At 39.4% G+C, this 20,035-nt stretch overlaps 3 protein-coding genes across 5 annotated transcripts in view; 1 reads left to right on the top strand and 2 right to left on the bottom strand.

Annotated features, from left to right (window-relative positions):
- Positions 1-4,472, top strand: part of rcl1 (RNA terminal phosphate cyclase-like 1) — a 12,976-nt gene extending 8,504 nt beyond the window's left edge. For both annotated transcript variants that reach the window (XM_028600946.1, XM_028600945.1), the window contains exons 8-9: positions 2,913-3,016; positions 4,296-4,472. In XM_028600946.1, coding sequence (XP_028456747.1) covers positions 2,913-3,016; positions 4,296-4,449 — 258 coding nt within the window. In that variant the 3' untranslated portion in view covers positions 4,450-4,472. The remainder of the gene's footprint in view (positions 1-2,912; positions 3,017-4,295) is intronic.
- anxa3b (annexin A3b) lies at positions 4,442-10,247 on the bottom strand. 2 transcript variants are annotated; one of them, XM_028600943.1, is made up of 14 exons: positions 9,886-10,247; positions 9,440-9,479; positions 9,307-9,354; positions 8,652-8,739; positions 8,358-8,452; positions 8,154-8,267; positions 7,459-7,549; positions 7,234-7,313; positions 6,815-6,871; positions 6,313-6,406; positions 5,887-5,982; positions 5,662-5,720; positions 5,183-5,300; positions 4,442-4,977 (listed from the first exon to the last, which is right to left on the bottom strand). In XM_028600943.1, exons 2-14 carry the CDS (start codon positions 9,449-9,451, stop codon positions 4,970-4,972), a joined length of 960 nt encoding a protein of 319 aa, XP_028456744.1. In that variant the 5' UTR covers positions 9,452-9,479; positions 9,886-10,247; the 3' UTR covers positions 4,442-4,969. The 2 variants fall into 2 exon arrangements, with proteins under 2 accessions (XP_028456744.1, XP_028456743.1); XM_028600942.1 differs by having other exon boundaries at positions 4,442-4,974; positions 5,178-5,300; positions 9,886-10,246.
- Positions 10,248-12,336: 2,089 nt separating this feature from the next.
- On the bottom strand, positions 12,337-15,605 carry LOC114570602 (tubulin beta-1 chain). The gene is made up of 4 exons (XM_028600938.1): positions 15,466-15,605; positions 13,866-13,974; positions 13,637-13,747; positions 12,337-13,547 (listed from the first exon to the last, which is right to left on the bottom strand). The coding sequence occupies exons 1-4, from the start codon at positions 15,520-15,522 to the stop codon at positions 12,487-12,489; spliced, it is 1,338 nt and encodes a 445-aa protein (XP_028456739.1). The 5' UTR covers positions 15,523-15,605; the 3' UTR covers positions 12,337-12,486.
- Between the last annotated feature and the right edge of the window lie 4,430 nt (positions 15,606-20,035).

Below are 20,035 nucleotides of genomic sequence, written 5' to 3'. Positions count from 1 at the left end.
AAAAAAAGATCCCACTTCATCAGAATATGTACAATTAGATCCAGTGGTTGTGTGACTTTAGTTTGCCTCCAAATGGTTCTGCCTCTCAACCCTCACTCATAGGAGCCATGTGAGTCCAGTTAGCTGTTCAGGGTAGTGCTGATTAACTCTGAAACAGGAATATTGTTGGATGCATCCTCTTAACTCCGAGCAACAGAGTGGGTAGCTAACCTTTCTATTTAGCAGCCTCAGAGAGTGGTGGACTAAAAAATCTCCGGTTTAAAAAAAAGAAAAGACCGTTCCTTTTTTTTTTTTTCTATTTAAATAAACGGCAGCTGGTAGAACGGGTAGATTCACCAGTTAAGAAACTGAACAGCATTTGAATAACTGCTGACTGTAATACCTAACTGTAGAAGGAGAACCGGGCAATTGCAGCTCAGAGTAAAATGGATGTGTGACTTGTGCTACTGGAATAGTTACCTTTTGAAAACTGAGAAAGGAAAAGAAATTGGCTGGATTTGCTTTAAAGGGCATAGGTGCTCTGTATCATGTGCGTCTGTTTGTTTAATGGTTAATCAGTACAGTCTTCTTGTAGTAAACCAAAGCTACACGATGGACATTTTGTTTTTAGAAGCAACATCAACACTGGACAGGAGCTCATGTAAGTAGTTCATGTTTTGTTGAATTTTTGATAAACAATCTTACATTTTTCTTTAAGAGATCACTAACTTGGCTGTGTGTATGCTTGTGTGAAGAGTTTTGTTAGAATGTTACTGTGCCAGTGTCTGGCTAGTTTAGTGAGTGTATATACAGCTTGAGAGCTACACGTAAAAAAGACCATAGTAGTGGTTACACAATGAGCCTGAAGACATTCAGAATTTGAGGCAAGGCTTCTATGAAAAAAGTTAATGTTTACCCAGGTATGAAATGTTCGTTTTTTTTTTTTTTTTTTTTTTTTAAATCTAAGTATTTTTGTTACGTGTTCTCACTAAATTCAGAACATGTCATGCCTTTGTTTTTCTACTTTAGTAAGAATGCTGTTGAATTAGGTTAAAATCAAATACAAAACAAGGATTTATCCGTAATATTTTTTTCCCATTTTTTTTTATTGTTATTATTTCACCCTGTGATATCTACTACATTTTCTCTTATAGTGTTTTACAGGTTTAGGTCACGTATATTCTGGAAAATTACCATTGATTTTCCATTTTATTCCATGCTCGAGTTTGTCTGCGCCCATGTCTTGTTTCACTTTCATTGTTTAAAATGGGGTTGTCCGTTACTCAAAGGATTCACGGGACTTTTCCATGTGGCCTCGTGGCCGGTTGGTGGCTGCTGGCCTCTTGGGAGATCTCAACTGTTTGGTTTTTTTTCTCTGGAAGGCAGGGCCTGATACTAGCTGTCGGAGTAGGTGTTATTGCGTTATATATTTCTTATTTTTTACTGAAGTGGGGCTGCTTGTTGAAAAGGATTTGCCAAACAAAACATGGGAAACCTGAAAATGTAAGTTTGTAAATTTAAAATTTTATAGCCCAGAACAGCAGCACACAAAGGTAAGGTGCGCAGGCTCAACACTTTTTTTCAATTGTCAACATAATGTGCTCTCAACTTTGTGGAATATGTTAGTGAAATGTGGTTTGATAAAACCTCACTTAAATTTTTTTTTTTATTTCTTATGCTTAATGAACACTGTTGAGTTTATACTGGAGACAAATGTGATTGGTAAAATGTCTCGGAATTAAAAATGTATCTATCCAGTAGAAAGTAAACGCAGAAAACATACTTGTAATAACCATTTAGATGGAAGTGCTTTGTGAATTATGGTCCAACAATGTCAGACTATGGAATCTCCATCAACTCTCAAGGCTTGTTAATGGAGTAAAATGGTGGAAATAATTTGCGATCGAGGTGCAGATCTTCATAAGGTTGCATAGTTAAAGTCATGAAGTATTTGTTTGAATTCATATTTACACCATAACCTAGTTTGAAATTATCCACTTGTAGAAGGAATCTGCCTCATTGACAATTAAAAAAAAAAACAATGTCCCTATAGTTCCGCCATGGCTTCAGTGATACGATTATGTAATTGAATCGTATTTCTGCTGACAAGCTGTCGGGATGCCATAATACTGCGTGACCGGGCCACATGGATACTTCGTTAGAATGAATGCACAGTACACTTTTTTTTTTTTTTTTTTTTTTTTTACTTTAAACTGATGGAATGGACAACATTTAATGTTCATTTGGTTTATAAAATGCTTCTGGTTGTGTCCAGTCTGGCATATGCCTCTTTATACAGCCTGGGGAATAGCACATAGCTGTTGTTGTCGAGTAATCCTGATAGCATGTGATCACTTGGATGCAGAGAGTGGATCCTCTGTCCTCTAAATATCTGGTATTTCGAAGAAAACGGGGAGCAATAGCGCACAGGGCAAGTAGGTCAGAAGGGGCAGGGAAACACAGCATTATTAAAGAAAAAGAAGAGAGAAATATGTTGTAGAAAGATGACATGTCCTCTGTGTTCACGGTCATTGAGGGAAAGTATTAAAAAAAAAATAACTAACAGTACTTCAGAATGCACATTTCAATTTTGAAAAAGGTATTAAAATCTGCCAGTCAGTCACAACAAAACTGTAAATAAATGTGCTTCAAAATGTTATCACTTTTTTAAAGACATTATGAACCTAAATTTGTTCCCAGAGCTGAAAAGCATCTGGCCTACAAACACTCCACTCTCTACAACTCTTGGATGCTTGCTATGTTTTGCAAGTGTAGATGGCTATCAGTGTTGGACCTGAGATAATCAATTCCCTGTCCAGGGGTTGCCGAGTCCTACCCTCTTCCCAGCAGCCCAACATCTCCACCTCCATTACACATTTCTGTGTTGTTTTTGTTGCTAAAACCCATCGCCCCTCCTCTTTCTCTGTTTTTAGGGTGGCTGCGTGGATTCATCCAATCAAAGCCTGGCACTGCTCTTGATGACCCTTGGCCAACAGGACGTGTCGAAGGTTCTGCTCGGACCCCTCTCCCCATACACGTAAGCCAACATCACTCAATAATACCCACACACGAAGCTCCTGCCTTAGCTTATTTATAAGTTACTATGCAGATGCACTTTGTTATTCTTCTACTTGTCCAATCTTGGCAAGTGACAGTATTTCAAAATCCTCGACCCAACATCACTCAATGTCAGCACGAAATGCTGGACAAATAAACAACCGAGGCAATAACTACACTTATCAGTTTGTTAAACATAAGCCTTGATTGTTTTTTTAATTTTTACTAAAAAAATGCCAGGATTTTTAAAAATATTTTAACTAAATTGCATCTAAATTGAATGTCCCATGCAACAAAGTTTCTTTCTTGTTTCAAACACACACTGGGCAGTGCAGTTCACAGTAAACCAGGTGTTCTTACAGTACAGCTCAGAAAGTCTTCTGCTTATACAAAAGTGAGGGGAATGGGGAGAAAATTTAAGTAAAGTTCTGATTTTGCACCAGAATATTTGTTAGTTTTTTCTTAAATGCAAAAGACAGAAAATATTCTTGGTTAAATTCAATGGACATTGGATCACACATTTTTCACATGCTTTTGGACACATTCATTATCATGGGACTTGGCCTGCTGTGCATTCACTTGGTCAACGTCAGTTCATAGTGTGTGTGTGTGCTTGGTGAATGTGTGATTAATATATTTAGAGTGTGTGCGCTTGGTGAATGTGTGATTAATTAATATATTTGCAGTTTAAGATGCATTTTAACTTGAATAATTCCTTGTGAGCCGATTTTAAAAAACAATTGAACGCAAAGATGATTTCGGACATCATCACCATGAATGAGGAGTGAACTATGAACTGTCCATTTTCAGTTATCATGGTACCGGTGCTGTGTCCCTCTCAAGTACAGTACTATGATAACTGAAGATTGGCAGTGCCATCACAATGCACTCCTCTCCTTACTCAGGTAATGCTGATGTTTTTTTTCCCAAAAGACCAATGAAATTAAGTTTAAATGTTTGTTTTTCTCTATTTCTATAAATTGGCTTTGCATTATACATTTTAGTCATCCCAGCTTTAAGAATTGAATGTAGTGTGCATGAAACCTTGACTTGAAGCAGACTGCATAGAGTAGACCGGGGACACTGTTCTGAAACTCCCACTGTGTATTATTTTTTGACAGTTGGACTATTTCTTTCTTTATTACTTTCCAACATAGGGTCTACACCTCTCAAAAAAATGAAACTGAAATTTCATCTCCCTTTTTTTTTTTTTTTTTTTTTTTTAACTTTCTTCCCCCCCTCCCTCACTGTCTCTCCAGGATTGAGTTCCTCAGACACATTAGAGATTTCTTCCAACTCATGTTTAAGATCGAGGTTCAGAAGCCTTCGGAAGACGAAAGGAAAGGAGGGGACAAGGTCCTGATGACCGGTGTAGGAGTCGGTTACAGCAACATAAACAAAACCATTAAATAAAACAATATTTTTTTTATATAACAGCATCTTGTATGTCTTTACTCACTAACCTTAAATAGTAGAATACAGTATTTTTCATTGTCTTAAATGTGAAAGTTGTGACATCAGTTATTTGTGTGCCAACTTTAAGGCTATTTGTGTTACAGTATGCAAGAAGATAAAAAAAATGCATGCGTTGACAGCCATCAGTCACTTGGAATACAATTTTATAAATTCTGAATACATTCAATAGCATCTTCGTGTACATACTTCTTAAGTCTGTGTGTGTTAATCATTCAGTCTGCACCGCCCTGTCTGGTTGAACATTACTGGAATTCCACATTCAAGCATTTCCAGATGGTTAGTTCCAGCAAATGTATCAGTATGATGCTATTGGAAAGGTCAGGACTGGTTTTCCTTCCCATTAGCTGCGGTTCTTCCCATCTGCGCTTCCTACCACGTTTCTCATCACAGGAGTCGGAGGAGTTAGTCGTCTTGGCCACATAGACGTTTGAGGGTGTCACCATAATTACCAGACACTTCAGACTACACACAAACATGAATAGAAGGAAAAAAACAGGAAATTGTGTTCACATCATCTAAAACTATTGGGGTATCTTCTGATGTTAACCCAACAAAATGATTGCCCAACGTCTTTAAAACAAGATACCAAGACATTTAAACTTGTATTGAACATTTATGTTGAGGTGTAATGAGCGCGTTACATTTCTCTGGCCATGTGCACTGACCTCTAACTGGGAGTAGAGGGAACATCCAAACAGCTTCTTATACTCTGCTCTGATGTCCAGCAGGTCCACCTCTGAGCGACTGACTAGTATCCTGGTCAGAGTGGACTCTGTGGTCCCCACACCCTGGTCAAAGGGAAAGAGGCAAAAAGACACAAATTGGACCTGGGTAAATCAAACACTCATTTGTTTACATTTATTATCCCATAGTAATGGCTGCTTTTATGTCTGGTTTCACGTGTTTGTTTATTGTCTGCTTAAGAGCCTGTTGACACATTTCAACCAGTGGTGCACATTTAGTCAAAGCAGCAGCAATAGAACAGTGGCTTAACATTCCTTTCCACACCACTGGGGACAAATACAATTGTCTGCTGTGGCTAAAAAGGACAGAGTGAACCACACAATATGTGGATTTTGTTTTGGGAGCCACAGGCTTTGGGGGTTAAAAAGACCCTTGTGATATGGATGGACATATTGTGCAGCTTACCTTCATGCTCTTGAAAAGCCTCTCAGCCAGGTATGCAGGAGTGGCCTTCACACACTTAACTAGAAAAAGAATTTAATTAATGAAAAGTTTTTTGTAATAACTTGTTAATTGCGTCTCAAATGTGCAGTGATTTAATTTATCCAACTTGAAAATGAAGATGCAATACATTAAATGAGCCAATGTAAGGGTCAAAAATAGGCAAACAATATGACACAACATTCTCACCAACAGCCACAAGTAGCTTCTCCAGGTCACCAGACATCTCACTCTCAATGCTCTCCTGCAGAGTCTTCTTACTAATATTCTTGTACTCTACCAGAGCTGCCAAAACATAACAGAGGAATAAAATGATTTGTTTTTTTTAGCCATGCTAGTGGATGCTAAGGTCGATCTGTTGGTCGGTGGGTTAAGACAGTCTGGTAAGTTAAGAACATGACATTGCTTTACTGTAATGCAGCCTGTAAAACTAGGAACAGACAACACTTTGGCCATATTATGATATCTAAAATCTAAGACGATATCTAGTCTCATATCACGATATTATATTGATATATTACCCGGCCCTACCCCTGACTTTTTTTACCTGTAGCACCACCACAAGGTAGACATTTTAGCGAAATAGCTTGGGGTGTATGTAAGGTGTATACCCACTCTGTCGAAGCTGGGGAATACTCCTGTGGCACAAGATGTCGATAAACCTCCCCTCATCAGTTCCCCACTTCTTCTCCCCAGCTTCATACAGGGCCTGGGTGGAATGAAAAGGTGAAATGAGAGCGAGTGTGAAAATACACACAGCTCTAGTTTTTATTCCTTCTGGATTTTCATTTGACATGTTCAGCAAGAAAGCGTTTCAAGAGAACTGTGGTAACTGAGGCGTGTGCTGCTTTCAAGCCCCATAAATGTGTACGCTCAAGATAGGAATGTCAAAATAACAATTGAAGAAGTGTGCCAACACCACATTTACCGATCCGACACAAAGTAAACTGCTAGATTTTTTTTAACACCACTGCCCTTTTTCTTTACATCCACAAAACATTGTTTACAAACTACCTGTAGCCACGCCAGCTTGGTGGCTGTACCGTGTCACTGATAAACACAGAAATATTCTAAATGTATTATAAGAAGTTGGCAGGAAAAATGGCAGTGAATATACCTTAGCATCGGCTTTAGCTTTGGCAGTGTCCACATTGGTGCTCTCGTCTCTCTTCCCCTGTGAGGATGAACACAAGAATATAGTTTGCGATATGTAGAATGAATGAAATAAGATTTGGCATTTGCTCATTTAAGTGATGAGCCTTTTTGAATGCCATTTTTTAACATACTATGTCACAATTTGATAAAGATGACAAACTCCCCAAGATTTACAGATCTTGTAGTAAACACATTTTATTTTTCTCTACAATTCAGGCCTCTAACTGAAGACAGAAATAAGGTGTAGGTCGAATTTTTTTTCTCTTCCCCCATCACATTTTTTGAGATAGGATGGAAATGTTCAGACCGCAATAAATTGAATGCTTTAGGTCTGACCGTTTGTTGGGAATGCGAGCACATCATTAATTGAACGTACAGTACCTCAGCCAAGATGAGTAGAGCCTTTCCGTAATCTCCAGAGACCTCCGACTGCAGATCATGAATCAGCAATCTTCCAGTTTCTTAAATGAAACGGCACATTACGGCTGGTTTCACAACAATCTAGACACATTATTACATCGTGAGCATTTGCCAACTGTTTCACAATAATCTGAGTTACTATCTAAATTGGTGAAATTACAAATACTTAGTGTTGAAGATACTAACCTGCAAGGTATGCTTCAGACAAGGCTTGTATCTGTCTGTTGGATCTCGAGGCAAAGATTTCTGTCAACGTACTCTCGGTGGTCCCTGCTCCCTTTATGCCATACACACAAAATGTGATAAGCACAAGTAAATGATGACAGCGTTTCAGCGGTTCTTACAACAACAATGTAAGTATAGTAAAAGGATCATGAATCCAAACTAATCTTGAGTAAATTAAGTCTGTTTAAATAAATGAAACATGTAGAACTCAATCAATCAAAATGTATTTATATAGCACTTTACAGAAACCAGCAGGTATCCAAAGTGCTTGACATCAGAAACCAAGAGTAAAAACACATATACAATAGAAAGAATGAACATAGAAAACAGTAAAATCAGAAAAGGTTACAAAGAAACAGAAGAATGAAATTGTCACACCACTGCTACGTATTAAAAGCCAGACTAAACATAGGTTTTGAGTTTGGACCTAAAAAGAGCTACATCTGTAATAGTGCGAATATCAGGGGGTAACTTGTTCCAGAGTCTCGGGGCAGAAACTGCAAAAGCCTGATCACCCCACCGTTTATACCTTATAACTGTGTGTCTCTGCTCCCTTTAAATTCTTTTTTTGTTTGTTTCTCTGAACACTGATGCATTAGCAGGCCAATGCAGACTCCGTTTTGAAGCATCTTGAAGTTAATCCGACACAATCTCACCTTGATGGCTCTGATGACTTCGTGGCAGTCGTAGACAGCAGTGGGGGTTACCAAGGCTACTAACAAGTCCTCAAAGTCTCCGTGGGTGTCGCCCTCCAGGTCAGCTACTAATTTCTGATGGAGGAACGTTGGTATCACACCTTTTGGTCCGTTGTCTTTGTCCCAACACTCAAGAATTATTATTTAAAAAGTCAATTGACGTACCCTTCCTGTGGCTTTCTCATAGGCTTTAGCGATAAGCTGGCGCTGAGCATTACTTCTTTGGGTCAACACCTCAACTAGTGTCTTTTCTGTCGTTCCTATAGAGAAGAGGAGAACACAAAACTGGCTCACCACTTACACCGCACTTGGAGAGTTCATGGGTTTGCAACCTTAAAACAGATACAGAACTTGTTCTACTAGTGGACAGATTTGCACATTTAGTAAAACAGTGATCAAAGTGCTTTACACGTTGGTCTGATATAAAAGAAAACTGATAATGGTGACTCATCGACTTACCAATCCCTTCTATGGCCTTCCTTAGTGCAGACACGTCTTCTTCCACTTTGAAGTATGCATTGTCCTTCACAGTTCCTCTTGCACTGGACTGATAAACACAGAAACACACTTGCAGGCTCATACATAACAATTAAAAAAATTATCAACAAGTAACCACGTTGTACATGTAATAAACAAAAGACGCATGTACTAGTTTATACAGTGTATAGTGTTTTCTGTAGGGCTGATCCCTCTTCGTCGATTAGTCAACTAATCGGTTTTGGTCTTAGTCAAGTCAACTTAGATTTCTTTAGTCGATAAGTCATGTTTGATGCATTTTTCATGCTGAATGACTTATTTCCAAGAAATGTACGAGCACATCTCTGGTAAACACACGAATTAAAGTGGTGCTTTTGCATGACCCTTTGCGGAGAAACTCAGATTTTCAGATCTGTCGACTAAATCAACTAATCGATTAGTCGATACAATTGATTGAGTGTTAGTCAACTAAGAATTTCTTCAATCTAGCACAGCCCTAGTTTTCTGTTTAATATTTAATATTCTAAACTTTCATACAGGATTTGTCTCTCTCCATTCAAGCAATACCAACCCAGTAATAATATTCATCATCATCGTCAGCCTGGGCCCTAAAAAGGTAAGAGTATGTTTAACTTACTGTCACGGTCAGTGAGGAGGGAGAGTCTAACAGCAGCTCCAAGTCATCCTACAATACATGTCAAGAAATATGCTTTAATGATCAACTATATTTTCTTTTAAGCCGACAATCTCATTTTAAAACGACTACTCACCCAACCAGACATTGTTGTGGCTGTAGAGAAAAGTCTTAAACTAGGAAAAAGAAAAAGCATAAAGTATTAGCATCTTCATAATATCACCGTATGGTTTATTCCTTTAGCTCTAGTCTCCTGCTTTCCGATTAGTTTTGCTCTGCACATTTTTCATCCTCTGACTTTTACTGCCTGCGCGGACGTCCCAGGCCGGGATTTACATAAACAAACAAATCCACTGGATTATAATTCTTAATGTCTTCGTGTGAATCCGTTATAAGTGCTCGCACTTGACAGTTGACCAAGCCAAGAACACGCGGACGCGACTCGAGCTGCGTACAATGAAAACCTTAACATCGTAATGTCGACAGCTGAGGAAAATACAATTCTCCCGATGAGCAGAATAAAGCACAAACAGAGAATAAAGACTGTGATCAAAAATCACTCAACTGGATTTCTGTTCTTACCTTAGGTTTAGCGAGAGGACAGGATTGATATCAGAGGAGGAATTTCACGGTTTACCAAAATCGCCACACCTTAGAGAGAAGTTGAGAAGGCAACGCCCATTATTGTCCGGAGGAAGTTGAGTCATGGAGAGGTTTTTCATCAACTCCTCCTCACTTGTACACAGTCACAGTTCAGCCCTGTCATCTGTGTTATACAGACACAGAAATGTACCCTTCTTTGTAACCTGACTCCCTTGTGCAACAATCTGCCCACTTCACTAAAAGTGACGGAAGCTGCTGTAACACCATTTCTCAAACCGTAGATGCCATTAGACTTCAGTAAGGACCGACAGTGGGTCCAAAGTCATATTTGTTTTCAAGGAAGGGGCGAGGCCATGAGTCAGAGAGGAGGAAGGAAGCTGGCTTTATCTCGAATTGTCATCTCTACAATAACTCCATGTTGAGATCCCAATTTTTTTTATCTTGCTATAGGCCTGCCCTCTATCAGTCTAGTTCACGTAGCCCTTAAATCCTAAATCTATTCTAAACAAGCTGATTCTCTTAAGTTTATAAAGCATCCACCTACTTTAAACATAGGCAACCATAATGCTTTTATACGTTATAGATATTTTTAAATAACTAACTCAAACCCCTGCAACCCTGCTCCATCATGTCAAACAGTGAAACCACAGGGGGCACTGCAGTAATTTAGTATTGCACAAAGAGATATCCCTTTAGTCCCTTGTATGGGTCAAGCTCCAAAAACGCTGGGTCCTACACTTCCCATAATGCAACTTGGTAGCACCTTTCATCGGAGCCTGGTTAAAGCTTACTTCTTTTAAACTCCATGGCCCAAGTTTAAACACAGACTATCGGCTATTTGTCTGTATGCCTAAGCAGAGAATACTCAAGTAATGCCAGTCGCTTTAGTCATTTTCTCAGACTTCACAAAACTCCACCAGTCTCAAAGCACATGACAATACTGTAGTGCTTCTTAAATAGTAAATTGACTATTTGATATACAAAATATATTCATTTGACAAAGTTTTTGAAGCTCAGGATTGCACACTGGAATTGCTCAGGTCAGATCCCCTCACAGTTGGAGTTTGGACATTAGTATTTTCCCTTGTAAAGTTGCCAGAGCTGGATTAACAATGACCCCAGTGCCTTTGATTTACGGTGTATTGTTTGCACTGTTACTTTTGAGTGTCCAGCAGGTACAATGCACACTGCAGACTACATGTTGTAGCTTCACTATATTTGCCCAGAATTTGGGGGTACTATCTTACCTCCGTTTTCAGTGAGTTAGTAGTAATTGGACTAACATTTACATTTATTTAGGAAAACGCATCATTTAAGCACAACAATAAAGTTTATAAAACTAAAGAAACTTTGAGATAGGGTCCCTTCAAGATATAGTTACATATTTAAAAAGAGCCACATTACGGCTCCTGTCATATCTCTTTCATTGTGCTTTAAGGATGTTTATTAAACACATGTTCAATTGTGCAAATGGCCACACAAAAAAATGCATATAATTTCTGCAAAACAGAGGACATACTTAATTGGTTTCCATCTTCTAAATTAAAACTAACAATTTAAACCAAACCAACTCACATTCTTGGACTACCTGCTTCTTTAAATCCTAAGTGATATGTGAATGGTCTTGTACCGAGTAAGGAATATGCTCCCCCAAATGCTGTTTTATTGGGAACTGAATGCTGTGAAATATATATACACATTATATATATATACACACACCTGGAAGGCTACATAAAGAAAGTGACACTTTGGCCATCATAACCTTTTTGAAAAGAATTGATAAATGCTCTTTATAAAAAAAAAAAAAAAAAGCCAACACTGCCATCTAGTGACCACAACCCAAAACTACCTACTATATGAAAATTAGGTCTTTTATAGTGTACCTATTAATTCTGCAGGAACTATTGCACTTAAGTGTTCTGATAACTTTTTTTAACCTGCAACGTAAGGAACATTTAAGCCATTCCAAGGAACATTAGCATAAATTGTAAGCTAAATTCTTGCAGCAGTAGATGAACTTTGATCAGTATTATAAACTAATCTGCTCTGTGCTCCATGTCAGCTGTGCACTAAGTATATGTAGTCAGGATTACAGAGCAGAACGGCATGTACTGGGTTTTTGGTTTATGCTTTTATTAGACACTTGAGTCATTAACCGCATTACTTTCATTTAGCCAGTTGATTTTTTTTCAGACCATTCAGTACAATAATCAACATAGTGTTAATTTAAAAACTATTTCAGAGACATTGCACAAGACAAGCTTAGCAAGTTATAACTTAAGTAATTTCTATTTACTAACCTGCATTTGTAGTACTCAAATCTCACTTCTGGCAAAATACCAGTTATGCAGCTACACTTTATGTACAGTGTAGAGCATCTGCTCAAAAAAATAAAATACATAACATTCTAAGTCATTAAAACCAGGATGGTAGACTTCAAATATGCAGAAGAATTTATTAACATGCAACAATGGAACCGCAGACAGACCACTGAAAACTGGAAAGGACTTGGAACATTACATTTCACTTCGCTTTGCTTTCTAAAGTGATACATTTAGGTCAGCTTCTTCTCACCCTTATTTAGGCCAGCTCCTCCTCACCCTCTTCCTCAAACTCTCCCTCCTCTTCAGCAGTGGCATCCTGGTACTGCTGGTACTCAGACACCAGGTCATTCATGTTGCTCTCTGCCTCTGTGAACTCCATCTCATCCATACCCTCACCGGTGTACCAGTGGAGGAAAGCTTTGCGTCTGAACATAGCTGTGAACTGCTCAGAGATGCGCTTGAACAGCTCCTGGATGGCTGTGCTGTTGCCAATGAAGGTGGCGCACATCTTGAGGCCACGGGGAGGAATGTCGCAAACCGCAGTCTTGACGTTGTTTGGGATCCATTCAACAAAGTAGCTGCTGTTCTTGTTCTGCACGTTCAGCATCTGCTCATCCACCTCCTTCATAGACATGCGGCCACGGAAGATGGCAGCCACGGTCAGGTAGCGACCGTGACGCGGGTCGCAGGCAGCCATCATGTTCTTTGCGTCGAACATCTGCTGCGTGAGCTCTGGGACAGTGAGTGAACTGTACTGCTGACTGCCTCTGGCAGTGAGGGGAGCAAAGCCTGGCATGAAGAAGTGTAGACGGGGGAATGGCACCATGTTTACAGCAAGCTTACGCAGGTCAGCGTTGAGCTGTCCAGGGAACCTGAGGCAGGTGGTGACACCGCTCATGGTAACAGAGACCAAGTGGTTGAGGTCACCGTATGTGGGGGTTGTGAGTTTGAGGGTGCGGAAACAGATGTCATACAGGGCCTCATTGTCGATGCAGAAGGTCTCATCTGTATTTTCTACAAGCTGGTGGACAGATAGTGTGGCGTTGTAGGGCTCAACTACTGTGTCTGATACTTTAGGGGAAGGCACCACGCTGAAGGTGTTCATGATGCGGTCAGGGTACTCTTCCCTAATCTTGCTGATGAGCAGGGTGCCCATACCGGAGCCTGTACCCCCACCCAGGGAGTGGGTGAGCTGGAAGCCCTGAAGGCAGTCACAGCTCTCTGCCTCCTTCCTCACCACATCCATGACAGAGTCCACCAGCTCTGCACCCTCTGTGTAGTGACCCTTAGCCCAGTTGTTGCCAGCACCACTTTGGCCTGTAAAACAAAAAATAGAGATTAAGCTTTGTGCATAATGAGTAGCAGCTGAAATTTTCTGGACAAGTGAGCAAAATAATTATAATTACCAAACACAAAGTTGTCTGGTCTGAAGATCTGGCCGAAAGGTCCAGACCTCACAGAGTCCATGGTACCTGGCTCCAGATCGACCAACACAGCCCGGGGAACATATTTACCACCTACAAAATCAGTTCAGACATGAAGGGGAAAAAAAAAAAAAAAAAATTAAATACAAAAAAAAAAAAAAAAAAAAAAGTCTAATGCAATTAAAAACCAGAGCCGCTTTAAAAAACATACCTGAGGCTTCATTGTAGTAGACATTGATCCTGTCAAGCTGCAGGTCACTGTCACCATGGTATGAACCAGTTGGGTCGATACCATGCTCATCACTAATCACCTCCCAAAACTGTAAGACAAATACAAACCTATTTAGCACTAAAATAAGAAACCTTTGTCAAGTCTCTTAACGTAAAGCAGTGGGAAACAAAATAAATCCATTATACAAATATATTATCCACGTGTTCACTATGCTTACAAACGAGCCCCCCCCATGGATATAATTAAACAGTTTCATAGTGCTTTAATTAAAAAAAAAAAAGTGTAAAAGATTCGCCTTTACAAATCATACATGTCGAAATCTACAGACTTTACGCCAGTGACGTATGTGAGGAGTAATAATGGTGCCTTCTTTGTTTCCTTTACACACTGGGAAGCAGTGGCGATCATCAGGGTAATTTACGTGGTTTGGGCTCCATGCGCCACCATGAATAAGTGCGCCACTGATTAACTCTCATAGGAATGAACGGGGCACCGCCTCGATCGCTGTATCACTTCTAATAAATCCCTGGAGGAGAGAGGAGATGGGCGGGCGTGGAGCTAGAGAAACAGCTTTCTGCGTTCATACAGCATCAGGCGCTCATCAGGCGGTCCGTTTAAGACTTAAGTCTTTTCATTTTGAATGTGGTTGGGAGGAGGGGGGCGCTTTTAGGCTGCAGCGATGGGTACCCCATGGGTGTGCCGAGGAAAAAAAAACGCAGCGGCCTGCTGCGAAAAGTGGACAGATTTAACTTTTGGAAAAACGCAACCTTACGTCATCATTCGGTGGCCAATCATGCTACCGCGATAATCTTCCTGATTCTCTCTGCCATAAATAAAAAAAAATTAAAACCACGCACTCAACTGCACAGGATTTTGTTTAACGTTAGCCTAGCTAGCTGATAGTTTCCTGCAACAAACGAGCACAAAGCAGTCCATTGTCTCGTCCTCCGTGAAATTAAGCGGCCTTCAAGTACGCTCGGAAATGTCGACATCTGTGAGCGACCTGACAAAATATTTGTGAAATATAAGGAGCACAGAGTCATACAATGGGCCATTTGAAGGGACACTCCCATGACTATCGACGGACAAACCTGCCGTAATCGCCGGATCGCTTGCGAAATGCGCAGTTAATCCGCCTGAGTGTACCGTTAAATTAATATAATTTTGGTCACATCATTACAGTAGCTCCCTCCAGACAGGCAATGCGGCTGCATACAAAGACAGCTTTGGTCGCTGTAACCTCATTTGACGCTGCAAAATCTAAACGAGGTCGGAGTATGGGCGTCAACGCAGTTTGGCGCGCCTCATAACACGCAGTTTAGTACCTCGTTTTGGTTCGTGTTCGGCCTTGTTAAGATTGAGACTCCGCGGTATTAAACAGGAAGTAAAGCTGGTTCGAATTAGTTTTAATTGTTTTTATTAGTCTATACTTCGACAAATTCCGGCCCTAAAGACATCCCAAAACATAATTCGTTAATATTAAAAGATAAAACAGCAATTTCTCTGAGAGCAGATTACACGGCGTTTTTTGATTAAAATTACTCAAATTAGAACTCAAAAGGCAAATCATTTTACTAACCTTAGAGCCAATCTGGTTTCCGCACTGTCCGGCTTGAAGATGCACAATTTCCCTCATTTTTCTGTCTGGAAGAATGGTAGACCTTTCGTGGAATGACTTTGCCTTTCTTTATCTGCGTGCACAATGGCTGGCTCAAACCTCATTTTATACTACAGCTAGACCCGCCTTGTACGCATCAGCTCGAATGTGCATTGGCTGATTTTTGAAAGCATCATCTACAGACACAAATTTGAACCAATCAACTGTTCAAATGCTTATCCGCAGTCATGTCCCAGAAGGTTCCCGGTTGAAAAGATCCCGGAAGTTCTTAGCGGGGCGTTTGAATCGAATGTGCGTATACAGAGAGACAGGACTGCGACAGTCAATAAATTCCTTGATTTAGAATATTTACATAGCACACGACATGTGTATGTAACTTAGTTCACTACAGTAATTAATATATTAGTGTTTATTGATATACTTAGAGGGGTATATGTTTCAAAATTCAGATTAGATTAATGTTCCACTAACGTTATTTCCTTAATTCATGGTGCTTTCAGTAATCCATCGTAACCGAGTGCCTAAGTAATCTTAATGATTTAATGATTTATGCCATATTTATGATTTTCAGATAGGACAGAAGGCGATGACAGTTTACTATCATGATTGTCAACTGTTAGCCATAGACTGTACAGTCATATGCTGTTAGCACAATGGGCTTGCAGTAGAGCATGATGATGTGTTGTTTTCGGAAATCCATTGCAAATAAGTAGAATTAAATTAATAAGTTTACAATTCGTATGCACCCCTGCACTTATTTATATACCGATATACGTTGATTCATAATATACTGTATATATAGGCCTAATAATATAGCCTTCTCCTTTTGTTATTTTGCTATACCGCTGTAGGCCTACCATATATTGTTATACTGTTATTGCATTGCACCTTATATATTGTATACCTCTTACTGTTAATGTGATACTTTTTTCATATATTTTATTTCTATTTTGCTATTTTAATACAGACAACACTATGTATCATCACAGTAGGGCTGGGCCATATGGAGAAAATCAAATATCACAATATACTTGACCTAATACATCAATGTCAATATTGTGAAGATATTGTAGGGTTGACAATTGGTGCTTTTACAAAATATTTTCACAATGAGATTTACATAAATAATCATCCATAATGTGGATATAATGACTAAGTGGGTAAAGGCAAATAATAGAACAGGTAGTAAGTCTAGTAAATTCAGAAAATCATTTCACTGTAATGCAGCCTTTGAAACCAGGAAAAGACAACAGTTATGCCATATTAAGATATCCAAAATCTAAGGCGACATAGGTTTCATATATCAATATCGATATAATATCAATATATTGCCCAGCCCTACATCACAGTATATATTATTCTGGTGTACACTGTTTACATATTTTAGGCTTGCTGCTATTGATCTTCCTTGTCACTTTACCTTGAAACTTACCTCGTAACATTGTCTTTAATTCCTCATATATAGTTCTTTTTTGTTTTACTTCTCTCTTGTATATACCCTTTTATGTTGTTTATTATTCTCCGTTAGCAGGAGCAATCTTACTATCACTAAAGATTACAACAACAAAATATATGTGAGGTTATCATATTCAAACACTGCATTTGCACTTTTTCACAAACCGACCACACCTTGAAAAGCTTAATGTTTGGTTTATTAAAAATAAGGAACAGGGAAAGGCTCGCAAAACCCATTTGGTTGAGAGTGGGTGAGGGTGAGGAGGAGGGAGATGGTGCAGGGTGAGGATGCTGCCTTATTGCATGTGCAGGGTGAGGGTGCTGTTTCATTGCAGATGCAGGGTGAGGGTGCTGTCTCATTGCAGGAAGAATTCAGGCTCCATTGAATCACCTTGTGGTTCTTGTGCTGAAAGAGAGGGATAACTAGACAGAGGATAAAGCTTTGTTTATACTTGTGCAAGACACTGTGGCGCAGGCCTCTGTAGATGGCGCGCAAGCTACGAGCACGCACAAGTTAAAAGGTTAGACACACCTATATAGGCTTGGACGGGAAAATGCGTTGGGAGATGAGGTGTGGCATTTGTTCCCCAAATTATGGAACTTCACTAGTTGTGATCATCAACAGCTATCTACTGCTAACAAAGTATGACAAGTGACATCAGTTACTGATGTTGAATTTGTATAAAGTTGTTTCATGTTCTTGGTTTCATGTGGCAGCACTGCAGTACAATTCCTTAAATTGAGTTCATATATTACACATATGACTACTTGACTGTATAAAAGGTAAAGGTACTTTATTTGTCACATACACGTACATGTAGCGAAATTCATTCTCTGCATTTAACCCATCCCTCAAGGGGCAGCCAATGACAGTGCCCGGGGATCAACTCCAGATCTGAGCCAGTGCCTAGATCAAGGGTACTGACTGGAGAACTTGGTACATGTTTTTTGATGGTGGGGGAAACCGGAGCTCCCGCAGGAAACCCACACAAACATGGGGAGAACATGCTCCACACAGAAAGGCCCCGGAACAATCTGGATTCGAACACAGAACCTTCTTGCTGTGAGGCCACAGTGCTAACCATTGGGCCACCATGCTGTATATAATTGTATGACATACAAAAGTATGATTCCTCATATATTTAGCAGTATAACACACATTTAGTTTAATTCCTTAGTGTTGGCTTATTTGAAACATACCTTGTTATGTTTTCAATCTTACCATTGTCCACTCAGCACTCCTGACCTGCAGTATCATGCTCCATAGTTGTTTACTAGTATATAATAACAACTGTGGTTACTTGTATAACACAGTAGTATAATACTTAGTATGATTCCCCAGTTAGCTTAGTGTGATTCATTTTTCAAAATTGCAGGCCTTTTAAACTTAACTTGTGTTTTCAATCTAACTTATTGATTGAATCATCACATTCCCAAGAGCCGCATTAACTGTGTGTGACAGGGAAATCTAGAATAGCTTGGACTTTTACCATTCTTGGAGGCATAGCTCACCAGGCCAGCCTGCTTCGGAGAATCATGACACTTATGTCCTCCAGCTCCCATATCCCTTTGCAATCAATCCAAAACCAGCTGCACTGCAACATAATACTGTCAACAGAATATACAGTAGGCCCTTTTCACAGCAGCCATTTTGACATGTCATTGCAGGGCAAACACAGGAGAAATTATTGATCCAATTAATTTTGGTTCCGTTGTATTCTGTGTCTCACAGCCATTCCAATGCATGCTCATACCAAGGGCCTGGCCCAACTAAATGGAACAGGTCCATAATTAATGTTATTATACATGTGTTTGCTCTGCAATAATATGTCAAAATGGCTGATGCGAAAGGGCCTAATCAGCTCATAAGTAACGTTTTGTTCTACTATTTAGAAGTATGCACTCTGATATAAGTGATTATAGGCTATGTGTTACTTTAATTGTATAGCCTACTAGTTATACTAGTATAATATAACTAGATGGAGATCCTCATCTCACATCTTACAATCACACGCCCCATGTTATATTTTACTAATAGCTATTTAACAAAGGCTACCCTAAATGTACTGATTTAGTATGGGGTGATTCACTAACATGCTTTAAGGCACGTCAATTTGATAGAGGTGATTGTAGCTCATGATATACAATCTGACCCTTGGCCTTTCGTCTTACCCTTTAAAAGTGGATCGCAAACGGTCCATTCTGCTGTTACTATAACGATACTGCGCATACATCCACGCTACGTACTGAGCTCAACCAAAGCTTTAATATACATGACTGTGCTGCATGCTGCGCTGCTACTTGCTGCTCACTTCCGGCAACTATTGAGATAGGCCTACGCCATTGCTGAAAAAAATGGCCCATTGATTTGGTAAATGCTAGATCAGATCTGCTAGACGTGTCGACGTAGTGAGGTCACAGATCCTCTAAAGGAATGGGGATTGGTTAGAATAAGGCAAACATAAGGCGGGCCCATAGACTGTCTATGGGCGGGCCACGAGGCACGTCCAGTCTAGCGGATCCGATCCAGCATCTACACATTGGAGCGAACAGCAACTCTCATTAAACGCACATATAATATATATATATATATATATATATATATATATATATATATATATATATATATATATATATATATATATATATATATATATATATATATATATATATCTGATCGGCTATAATGTTGACAAAACAAAAGAACACATTTCCCAGTAAAAGTTTAAAACTACAGAAAATATTATCCATGATAAATCTACAAATATGTGGCCACAGTTTAGGCCGGTATACATCTCTAGAACCGATGGACAATAGCATTAATATAGGAATCAAATAAGGCACAGCTCAAATCAACATTTATTTTTGAATTTGACAAAAAGGACCTAACCGGGTAATATCGATGAATGATTTTAAATGAAACTTCTTTATTATATCTATTGACCAAAACTATTTTTGTGTGAGTCCAGACCTTTATATGTATATTAAACCGTGCTCTGCTTGTATTATTAGCACACTGTATAAAAACTAGATTATTAGTCTATATGCTTGTGACGCGTGTCTCTGGTCTCTGCCC

Source organism: Perca flavescens, chromosome 16 (genome assembly GCF_004354835.1).
Source record: "Perca flavescens isolate YP-PL-M2 chromosome 16, PFLA_1.0, whole genome shotgun sequence".
In the NCBI taxonomy this organism is placed as follows: domain Eukaryota; kingdom Metazoa; phylum Chordata; class Actinopteri; order Perciformes; family Percidae; genus Perca; species Perca flavescens.
Note: the sequence above shows the minus strand (reverse complement) of the source record. Positions and strands in the feature narration are given on the sequence as shown.